Source organism: Onychostruthus taczanowskii, unplaced genomic scaffold (genome assembly GCF_017590055.1).
Source record: "Onychostruthus taczanowskii isolate IOZ18803 unplaced genomic scaffold, ASM1759005v1 scaffold47, whole genome shotgun sequence".
Lineage (NCBI taxonomy): Eukaryota > Metazoa > Chordata > Aves > Passeriformes > Passeridae > Onychostruthus > Onychostruthus taczanowskii.
Window position 1 is genome coordinate 1,720,507 of NW_024502236.1, and position 12,194 is coordinate 1,732,700.

Genomic DNA, 12,194 nt, shown 5'->3' on the forward strand with positions numbered 1-12,194 from the left:
AAATGAATATCCTGTATGTATAAATATGTTAGGACAAATATTGAAGTGAAGATTATGATTAAAAACCAGTTTGCTTTTTACACCTTGGCTGCATTTTAGTTTACGTGTAACTTTCAAAACTTTCATACAGAAAACCTGAAGCATTGAAAATCCTGGAGCCTTTCAGAGTCACACTCTTGTAGTTAGGATGAGGCCAATAGACTGTTGTAAAATATTTAGCCAATTTTATTTAAGTTTGTATATTGTGGGTACTAGCTTTTTAAAAAAAAAAAAAATTATTGAAGAAGCCAGGAGAAACTGCAGTGGGACCTGGTTCTGTGTTGAAGAGTTTTGGGTTTTTTTGATTGCCTCAAGTGATAATCACAGCTGGAATGACTATTGAATGTCAGGCAGAGATAAGGTCTTAAACATTATACTGAGACTGGTTTAGTTGGGTTTTTGTTTTTTTTTTTAAAGATGATCTAAAATTTCATTTTATTATAAATGGAAATAAATACATTATCATATGGCACTTTATGTATGTAGCTTGCACTGTAAGATCTGGGGAGGCCTGATATGTTGTTTGTGGTTAGGGGTGCTTTAGACTTTTTCTTCTAAGTAAACACACTTTTTTCATATAATAAATTATACTTCCTATTCTGCAGATTTTTCAAATTTATAGCATGGGACTTGATGTCAGCAAAAATACATACTAAAAACATTAACAACAGCAACAAAAAAAAAAAAAAAATAGAAAAGAACTGTAGACAGGAACTGTTTCATCATATGTACACATGTACTAACTATTCCAAGCTTAAGTTTCCCAAGAAATTAAGGTCAGCTGTAAAGTTTTGGTCACAGGATTACTTCAATCCAAATGCATTATCCAGACAGCTGTAGTTTGTCTTATTATGCTTTGCTATCATCTTCTTTTGACTGGATGATGTCATTAGCAACTTTGATTTCTATGGTTTCTGGATTTAAAGCTTCTTTGCCATTTTCCTCCTTTAGTGGCAGCTTCCTATCAGGAAAAAAAAGAGGAATCATGGTAACACAAAAATAAAACAATCTGTAATTTAAGTCTATAACATATATACGGTTCATATAGGTCACAGTGTAGAACAATAGTTGGTTTTTTTTTTAAATAATGTATAGTTATTTTATCATGAGCACTGAGGTTCTCTGCTTTTAAAGCAATCCATATTAACTTTCCTTTTCTATAAAGCCACAAAAAACACGTGATAAGAACATCAGTGCTGCTCAAAATGCAGTTCTTCAATAAGACAAAGAAACCAAATTACTTGACCCAAGACAGAAAAGAGGTATGTGTTGGCTAGGATACTGTGAAACACTTATACAGTCAAGCTTTTTGCTTGACTTTTAAATCTCAATTAAACTCTTTTTAATGCCTTTTCTAAATGTAAATTCAATTGTATACCAAAGAACACAGCTATTATTGGAGATTATGCCAAGTCATAAGTAAAGAATTTCTTATAGTGCAGGAGGTAATGGAAGTTATCATTATTCTACAGTTTAATTTTCATGGATCACACAATGTAACATCATTAATAACTTACAGGTCTTTTAAGACTTAGTGAAAACTCTGAGGATTTGGCAAAAGAGTCCCCACCCTCTTGAATGTGATCTCATTGAAAAAGGTCTTGAAAATCATTGATTCCCTTCTGCCAGTAATTAGCTGTCGAAAAATAAAGCTGTCAAAAATATGTATGGTTTACTGAGATATTCCCGTAATAATGTCTCTTGGGCATAATAGCTCTTAATCATTATTCCAGTTTGGCTTTGCTTTGGTTTTTTACTAGGGAATAGTATGCATATGCCTGTTTTATTCATAATAGCTGTTAAATGTTTCAGTAAATTTCTGCTTTGCTTGATTAGATGTCCCACTCTTCAAAACCTGTCTGAGGAATCTTGTAGAATTGTCTTATTACAAGGCAGTGTTTAATAACAGAAAATAAAACAAAACAATACCTGAATTGCCAGTCTTATGAATTTTAAGTTGTCTGAAATGAACTAAGAAAGATTCTGTTTATCCAGAAGTTAAACAATGAGCACAACACGTATCTGAGAGAAATCAAAGATTAACTTGTTCTACTACAGTGAAATACATGGGATATATCATCAGATGTCTGGCTCTGAGCACAGAGGGAGGTATCTACTAATTGTCTGTTTCTCATGGCAAACCCAAAGGAAACAGATGCCCACAGCAAGATGCCTGAAAGAATGGAAGCAACAGAATCAACATAAATTTATTTTTAACAGAAGGTAAAACACTGGGGCAGAGGAAAGGCAGCTCATGAGACACATTTTTGGTAGGCAGGCATATGTGTCAAAGATCTGATTAGGCAAAACAAGTACTAAAAAACCCCCAAAACCTACTTTAGTGTTAAGAAAAGCAGAGTGATTTCTCAAAAGATGGTGCTGGAAAGAAGGAAATATTTACTCAAAGTCAAAACTGGAGAATTGACAAAATATGTTGTGTGGAAATTTAAAAAAATTAGTTTAAGTGGATTACGACCATGTTACAAAATACTTGAAATAGGAAGATTTGCTAGAACCCTGTTGAAGGATATTGGACATTATTGAAATCCATGCTCATGCAAAGAGTGAGATAAAATTAGCCTTGATTTTACTTGCAAGCAGAGAACCCAACTCAACAAAAGCACAAGTAAAAAGTTCTATGCATCAAAACTTTCCTCATCACAAAGTCTGTGCACCATTCTTAAACCTTATTGTACTTTAAAACTTGTGGTTTTGAGTTTTTTTTTTAATAGAGTGTGAGTTATGAATGCAAATTATCATTAGACATTCTTCTTTTTTTCCCCATGACAATGTTTTTGTTATTTTGGAATTTTTGTTTCTGTTTGCTTTAAATAAATATTTAATCTCTATCAATATATTAAACAGTTTTCCTCTTTCACTTAACTATTTCAAGTGTAAGTGTTCTAATTATGCCAATTTTTCTACATCAAATTTTTCTTTAGCTACATCTATTAGAAAGAATTTTATATTTTTCAGCTGAGCAGACTAATCGTTTTAAATGTTTATTCATTTTATAATAAAAAGATTTTTTAAAAAATCCAACAAAAATGCAACACAAAGTTCTCTCACTTTAGTCAGATGTTGGCTGCTATCAATTATTAACAATATTGACTTCCTCTAGCACTGCATGTGGCCTAACATCAACAGTCTGCTGGTACCCATACAAAACTTTAGCTTAAATATTTACTTTTTTATTTTATAGAAAAATTACTCCTAGCCATTTTGATACTGGAATTCACCCAACTGCATTAATAGTAATAAAAAAAAAAAACCAACCAATATTAGAAAGATATTAATGCAGACTAGGAATATAAATATTGTACCACATTGTATGTGGTATGTTATTCATATTACAAAAGTGTGATATCCAATGCACAGTTTAAACTGATTTCCTGCCAGCTTGATTAAACCTGTTGACTTGCAGGTAATGTGCTTTGAGCTAATCTCTGTCATACATGGATTCCAAACATGGTTTTGGTGAGGATCATCTGAGATAAGGTAAAAAAATTGCCAAATAACATACCAAGCAATATAATAAATAATATTGTTGTAACAGGAAGTAGTTCCCATAACTTCATAAATTGCATTTGAAATTCTGAGTGTAATTTTCTATCATTCAACATAATTCAATAATTGTTAAAAATATTTTATCTAATTTAACCTCAAGGCTTATCTTGTATACCTTCAAGACAGCCAGAATTAGTCATAATGAACCCCACCTTGTTTCACTGCCTCCCAGAAATTTCCTTGAAATTTTCTTTCCTGCAAGCTAAGCTCTCCCCTCCAAGATCCCTTCTGGTCATCCTCACCCTGCCCAGCACGTTTCTTTCTGGCTGTTGTTGACAATGTATTTTTGTGTTATTAACACGAGAGACTGACTTCTCCTCTACTGCATCTTCCCTTTGTTCATCTCACTCCTACTTTATACTGCTTCTCTGTTTCATTGGGTGTGACCTCTGGCTGAGTCAAAGGTCTTTCCATATTCCCCTGGTATCAACGGCCCTTCAGGTGTCCCATTACACCATCTCTTTTCATCTTTAGTTTCCCAAGTGACACTGTCCCAAATCTTTAGCTCACTTCTGTACAGCTGTGCTTTGGACTGCTGACACCTTTTGCCACTGGTTATGAGGGAAGAAATTACCAAGAAAGAAATTGTCATCGTTATTAATATCTCTTAGCAGTCCTATTTTTCCAAGAACATAATGCCCATCAAATACTTACCAGTTCCTGGCAGTTATTTTTTCAGGGGTTTTTGTTGTTTATTTTTTTGTTTTGTTTTCTTCTGTCATAAGAGTGGGGACTGATTCTTTCCCCCTCCCCTAAGATAATAAAATATTTTTGATTTTAACTTTCTCATATTTCACTCCTGTCAGCTGATCTAATGACTGTGACAAGCAGAAAGAAGTGAACTGGATCTTTCATCTTTCATGCAAGATGCATCTGATTTGCAAGATCTAGTGCTAAAAACAGTCTTGAATCATAAACAAACATGATCTGGTGCTTTACCCACTAATATATCCAAGGCTTGCTGGTCTTGTCCAATGTTTGCTACATTCCCCTAACTCTTTAGATAACTGTGGGCTTTCCACTGTGCCCCTGATTATAAATTCTAATATGAAAAGCAAACATATCAGTAGTCATTCAACAGATTGCATAATTATTTCATTAACAAGTTCAAACTCTTTGTGCACAGCTTCTTCAAAGAACTATACAGCTTAACGTGCAGATACTTAACTCCTTATTTACTAAAAATATCAATGACAGCTGGTAGCAAACCTATTTTTTAATTAAAGGTTCTGGCTCTTACAGTTTTACATAATGACAAAAATTGAAATTTATTCATATTTTCAGAAAAGAAAAAGACTGTTTTGTAAGAACACCCTCTCCTTTTAAAGAACCATGATTTCATCAAATTATCAACAGGTGAATTTCTGTATTTACTATATAATCATCTTCATAATCTTGTTGCCTTGAAGATGTCATGAGGTAGGAGATTTTCCCAACACCTGGAAATTGTTGGGCTCAAAGCAAAGAAAACTTAGAGGTTTCTTCAGTAATTTCATCCCTGGGCAAAAGGTAGTGCCATTATTCAGAAGGCAGCCAGAGCCTGTGAGCATGGCTGCAAACTGCTGTGTTTTCAGGGTTGCAGGGACAGGAAGGGGGGATGAAGAAATGGAGCAGAGGCTGCCCTTCAGCACGATTAATCTAATTACACTGTGTGGACTTAAATACCCAACTAAGTTCTCAGTTACATATATGAAAGCAGGAAGGGGCCACTCTAGTGAGGAGCTGGGTTTCTGGAGCACAGTATCCTTGTGCCCCATCTTCAGGATGTGTGTGAAGATGCATGTGAGATTCAATTTAAAGTAATTTGTGAGAGCTAGGAGATTGTTCCCACAGGATAATTAATAATTGCTGGCTAGGTGGTAAAGACAAGGTGCAACCAAATTAAAAAATCTTTGTACTGCTGTGCTTAGCCAGTGTCAGTGAAGTACCATGATTTAGATTGATTATTGTAAAAACCAAAGCAATCAAACCAACTCTACACTCACACACTTCCTTGCAACAGCAGACTATGGTGATGCTGTGTACCTCCCCTCAGAGTGTGGGAAGTCTGGTCTCTCCACACAGCCAAGATCAGTTTGTGTGAAACTCCAGGGAATATCAGGCTACTTACTCTGGTTCTGTGAGGGGAGTAGTCTCATTTGGCTCATTTACTGGACTCCCATCTTCATGACTGGTAATTCTTTCATCCTCTGTTCTCATTTCCACTATTGGCTCTTTTGATCCATCTTTCCTAAAAATTATTAAAAGAGTTTTAGTCTCTTATCATCACATTAACTACGTACATTGCACATAAAGAATTACTAAGATCCCCTCTCTCAAAAGTTGGCAAAAAAAGGCAGAACTAATTATCAGTGACTAACACCACCAAGACACATTTAACAGTGTGTTCCCAATTCCTTGAAGCCTTCAAAGCATCCTGTATCCATGGTTACTTCCCTAACCCTGTAAACATGATAAATTAGCATCTCAAAAGAGCGTTTTGTTTATGACTAATAATAAGGTGACAGCTTCTTCATGGGAATAGATGTAAACTTCCCTAATCTAGTATAATAATGATTGGTCTTGATGTCTAGTTATACTTGAACTTTTCTGGCTGCATTAAAGAGCCATTATATGAGCATATACAGCACAAAAGTGTGCTTTAATCTCCTGGGATTGTGACAACCCCAGCTGCCATCAATGCAAAGAGCTCTTGTGTGCTAAAAATCCAAGACCTTCTGCTTTTGCTGGTAGAAAAAACTGTTTCTACATCATACTTCCCCCATTTGAGGAACAACTGCTAGCCTCTCACAAGTAAGCAAATGTACAAATATTGTGCTAATTAAACAATTAATTATAAGGAGATGGAGCAGTGAGTGCTGTCATTATGATTTTGTTGGCAACCAGAGTCATAGAATAGTTTGGGTTGGAAGGGGCATTTATAGGTCATCTAGTCCAATGCCCCTGCAACTAGCAGGGACATCTTCAACCAAATCAGGTTCCTCAGAGCTTCATTCAGTCTGACTTTGAGTGTTTCCAGCAATGGAATGTTTACAACCTCTCTGGGCAACCTGTTCAAATGTTTCACCATCCTCATTGTAAAACAGATTTTTCTCATGTCCAATATAAATCTACCCACTTTCACTTCAAAACCATCATCACTTATCTTTATAAAAATCTGTCCCCATCTTTTTTCATAAATTCCCTTTCAAAAGGGTGCAGAAAAGTCTTTATCTCAGCCTGACCTCACAGAGTGCTCCATTCCTCTGATCATCTTTGTGTCCTCCTCTGGACTTGATCCAACAAATACATGTCTTTCCTTTACCAAGGACTGCTGAGCTGGATGCAGCACTCCAGGTGAGGTCTCACCAGAGCCGAGGGGCAGAATCACCTCTCCTGAACTTCTAGTCATGCTGCTTTTGATGCAGCCTGGGACACCTTTGGCTTTCTGGGATGTGAGCACACATTGTTGGCTCATTACCAGCTTTTCATGAACTAGACTCCCCAACTCCTTCCCTTCAGGGCTGCTCTCAGAAATATGGATGTGATCTGGAAATATCTGTTTACTGCCACAAAGTATTAACAATACATAATAATTAACAATACTTATTTAAAGTAATAATAAACTTTTATGCAATTTTGCTCTCAAAAGGCAGATCAGATGATAGCTGATATATATATAGATAGATATATAGATAGTTTGTTTTTATATTATTTTTTTTTTATTTTTTTTTTTTTTTTTTTTTTTACCAAAAAACTCTCTTTTGATGAAAATATTTTCTTCCTATATCCTGGAACAGCATCAGCTGCAGTGTACAAACAGAGGGTAACTGAGTTACGATTACTTTTATATTATTAGATCACTTAGATTTATTTATTCTTTAGAATTTTTAATTTAGATTCTTTTCAGGACTGGGATGTTGTAGGGAGCTGTTAGATTGCTACAGGCCACACCAAAGACCTGGCTAAATTCTTCTCTAATTCATGTCTCACATTTTCATATTGTTTCTTCAAGATAATGGATAAAACAGGCTGTTGCAACAGGAAGTATCAGGAAAATTCTACTGTACTCTGACAGGTATCCTTAAGGAAAATCTTTGTAGGTTAATAAGAATGTAGCCCAGATAGAGAAATAGAAGAGAAGAAGAATTAATAGGCGAAAAAATCTAAAAATATTCTAAAAGTCTAAAAATCTGATAGGTAAAGAAATCTAAAAGATTTCTGTCTATTAAAAAAAACACCCCAAAATTGCATGTGCTTATTTATTTCTGCAAGTGACACACAAATGGATACAAAGCTCATTTTGGTAGATGATGCACTTAACTTTCATGCCTACTTCATACCTGGGAAAACACTAGGGATCTAAGTTGGACTGGTGGTGGATTAGTGAGTTCTTCTTGCTTTGTTGATACATCGACAGTCTTACAAACAGTATTGCATGACAAAAGGACTAAAAAAGGATGTTACTTGTGACCAGCAGGTATATTTACAGAAAGTAGAAACTGTAGCATTTCAAATTTTAAAGAAGGGAAAGTGATTTGTAGGAAATCCATTATGTCATGGGTGTCTGTGTGTGTTACATGGATTATATCATCATCACTCATTATGTATAGTACATATATAACACATATGTACATATATGTATCTCCTACAATTAAAATGTAACCAAGAACCATATCATAAACCACCCAAAAATCCAGAATGCAAACTAGCATATTTAAAGCAGAGAAATGTCAGTGAATTTTTGGGCAATATCTGTTACCATGATATAAACTTAAATGTTGACTCTTCAAGTATGTCCTGGCAGTTCAGTCTGACAGTTTATTAATGCAGAGAATAGGCTAAAATGAGAACTGTCCCAAATATTTTAAGGTCTGACTGACTGAAGACCATTCTGGCAAGGAAACAAGTATGATTAAATAACATAGTTGTTTTTGCAAAAGAAGTGCAACAGAAGAATTAATATCAAGAGACGAGCTCAGAGCTTTTTTCGGACAGCATGGAATGGTATTTGGTAATAAGATGTTGATAACAAGGTATAAACTGCTGTCAAGTGACATTTCCAACTTTATCTCCCTAAGGTCCTCTCATTTAGGAGTGTCTGTACACCAGTTTATAGTTGGCCACTCCCTGAATGGGAAATTTAAGCATAAACTGAAGTGCTGTGCTCAATAGGAAAGGACAGCTCAGTCAGTGCCAGAAGCTTCACATCTTGATTCTATTGATCTGGACAGACTGGCTTCACAGGATGGAAAAAACACAGCTAGTCTTTCTCTCACTGTCAAATGTGGAGAATTAGGAAATAGCTACGTTATGTAATTTCTTCTATTTAGAAGCATTGTAAATACATTTGTGCCCTCTCACAATTGGTTTTGTTCTGTGGAGCTGTTTCTGAAATGGTACTTATTTTAAGAAGAACCCAACCAAGATGTGTAGCCAAGTTATCTAAGAAAGACACAGCCTGAAACCAAAAGGCCAGAATTAAATCCCAAAAAGACACTTACACCTCCACTACTCGCAATGGAGACACCTGCTCAGCTATGAATAATGAGGATTGCAAGATTTAGGGTGCTCTATATCCATCTGAAAATGGATGGGGCCTAGGAAGCTGAAGGATAATGAACTGTAAAGTCTGACTATTGCAAGAGGCACATAGCAGTTGGACCAGCAAATGTTATTTAAACCACACGCAGACAGCACTCTTACAAATATTACAGTGCATGTGTAAGTTGCCTACCAGATGAACAGGATGAAAAAATTATAGTTTTTTTCTAGGAGAAAAAAAAAAAAGGGAAATGTTTAAAATGAAGGACCATATGTAATCTTCTTTCTAGTTTATATGTTGAAAACTCAGCAAATGTTGCGTCTCTAAAGTGTGATTATTTTATGTAATCAGTACTTGGTCTGTTTTTGCCAGAGATCTCACTATCCACTCTAATAATTTAAGAGACCATATTTTCACCAATGATCAGTTCATTCACATTTGTGTGATGGAGTAGCCACTACAAAAGTGTATTTGTGAGAATCAGTATTGATTATTTCCCACTCATGTTTCGCAATCTTTGACTGTTGCTATAAAGAACAATCACTCACCACCATTTCACCAGCATCCAACTCAGAACTCCTATTAAAAAAAAAAAATCTACAAGATCTTTCATTTCTAAAGTCCACAGACAAGAATCAAGGTTTTCCATCAAGTGCTATATCTAAGAAGAAAAACTCTCTCACGGATTTTCTATAATACCATGTCCTTCACTCCTGGATTTACTGGCACTGTCACAGCCATAGGCCGAGTTTCTGGGTATTAGCAGCTCAAAGAGGGATTTGCAGAAATGGAGTTACAATGATCCATTACCTGCTTCTCACGAACCAAATCTGTGTCTCCAACTAGTACTGCATTACAATTGATTTCCTTTGTGTCAAGCTGGACAAAGAGGTCATCCTAAACTGAGCTACAGTATATTTCTTTTTCATGTCTCAACTTTTCTTTTAAAGGCAATAAAAAACTCTACACACTTCAGAGAAACACTTTTCCAAGTAGTAGAAGCATTTATTAATTCCCTTTGTGACACCACAAAACAGCCATACAGTTAATATAAGTTGGACAGCCAACTTCTTTTTTTTAAGGATGTTTCCAACCCATGTGATTAATACTCACAAGTAAGCAGCTTTTCCTTCTTCCAGTTCTTTACTTTTTCCACTTGAACCACTCTTCTTCCCACAGATTCTCCTGGTGATGCACATGAGCAATCCACATTGCCGTACAAAGAAGCAGCTAACATCAGTCACAACCAGGATTAACAAAAGGGCTGCCACTCCCAGGCCAATGACAGCACCAAGTCCAAGACCATTAAAAAGAGTGTCTTCAAGGAAAGAAAATTGAGATGTATTAATAACACTAATCCTAAAATATAGTTTTCTAAGCTGTTAGTCAGGAGAGTAAAGAATGTTTAGGAATGAACCATTTAGAAATTATTGGAAATAAACAGTCCTGATGATTAGGCATATATAGTACCTGATTGAAATCACAAAAAATCATTTCTTCTGCATAATATTTTCTAATTGCCAAAATTCCAGTAAGTTCAAAAAACATAAATGTCATTAATTAATAGCAAATAATATCACACCTTAACATTCCATGACTAAGAGTATCAATAAGCAGCCTAAGGAAAATATTTTCAATGTTCAACATGAACATTGATATAAGTTATCTTTTCTGCATTTCAGATACACCTAATTAGTAGTGGTGCTAAGCAGAATTACTGAAATTTTGAGACTTTTTTTAGTTTATTTTTTACAAACCAGTATTTATTCATGTAATTTTCTGGATTAGAGTGAAAAATAACTTAATTCAAGTTATTTAATCTGAAAACAGTTGCATGCACTTAGTCTTAAATAATTTAATATGGGGAAAAATATGTGTATCGTCAAATGATTATAGGGTTAGGACCCCATTTGTTTAGTCTTGTACCTTGAAAATACAATCATTTCAACACTTCAAAATAAACATAGTCCACACCTGATCTTGCTTTCTGTGTTTGAATTTTGAGAGCTGATATTTAGTTAATTTTACTTCATTACAAATCTCAGGAAAAATATTTTAATGTTTTGCCTCAGTTGATATTCCCATGACAGCAGTGCTACAAACACTTTTGAATCATGTGATTCTCAGGAGTCTGTGAATTCAGATGAGGCTTACAGAGGAATGGATTTGTATCTGATCATTGTCTAGGGGGAAAAAAAGGCTCATGCACTCATCTAATTCAAGAAGATGACAAACTAACTCAGCTATTGGCCAGTGACAATTTCCTGGTGTGAGACTGTGCTGAGTAAACCCCAGGGAAGTGGAGCTGGGTGAGTTTGCCCATGGGGGCTGCACACCAGCATTGCTTCCCTGGCGCTCCTATGTCCTGGAGTGATGCCTGAGCCAGCACCACTCACTGGGACATTTCCATCTGCTGCTTTGCCTGTTGCCAAAATAAGGGCAAGATTATTCTGACCAGAGATTACTTGAATGCTGTTGTAACAGACACCAAACAATTGCATAATGTAATATAATATAAATATTTCAATTGGGTTACTAATATCATCCTCTTGTTTCTCTTCCAACTCCCCTATACACTATAGATTGTTTTCAGATTAAACACAGATTTTCAGATTTCTGCTCAAATAATTTTAATGATAATATCTTTACCATTTCAAATGTAATTTGAACGTTATCCTAAATCAATAAATATGTATTAATTGTCTAGTCTTTGTTTAGAACTTTAAAATGGAAAAGTAAAAACTTTTTTCAAAAACAGGGGAGCATTTTACTTCTTCAGAAATTGACTTCATTGTCTATTGTATGGGTTGTTTTATTATAGAAATGATCTTCACAATGTTATTATACAAAAAGCTAGAATTCAATGTAGATATTTCCATGGATGGATAAGCAGAAAAACAGACATATTATTTCCTTTGTTCAGAAGGAGTTAAAAACCACTACATAAATTATAAAAATAATGGTGCATCAATGAAATGATTTATCACTTATGCATTGCCCCATCAGCAATGTCAGAAGTTGATGTTTTAAATTTTTTTTTTTAAACAACAGCATTTTTATTTAA

At 35.0% G+C, this 12,194-nt stretch overlaps 1 protein-coding gene across 1 annotated transcript in view; it reads right to left on the reverse strand.

The window, feature by feature from the left end:
• Positions 1-888: 888 nt before the first annotated feature.
• NCAM2 (neural cell adhesion molecule 2) overlaps positions 889-12,194 on the reverse strand; it is a 271,811-nt gene continuing 260,505 nt past the window's right edge. Inside the window, exons 16-18 of the mRNA XM_041414781.1 lie at positions 10,244-10,448; positions 5,717-5,836; positions 889-1,000 (exon numbers count right to left, since the gene is read on the reverse strand). Of these exons, the coding sequence (XP_041270715.1) occupies positions 889-1,000; positions 5,717-5,836; positions 10,244-10,448 (437 nt within the window). The remainder of the gene's footprint in view (positions 1,001-5,716; positions 5,837-10,243; positions 10,449-12,194) is intronic.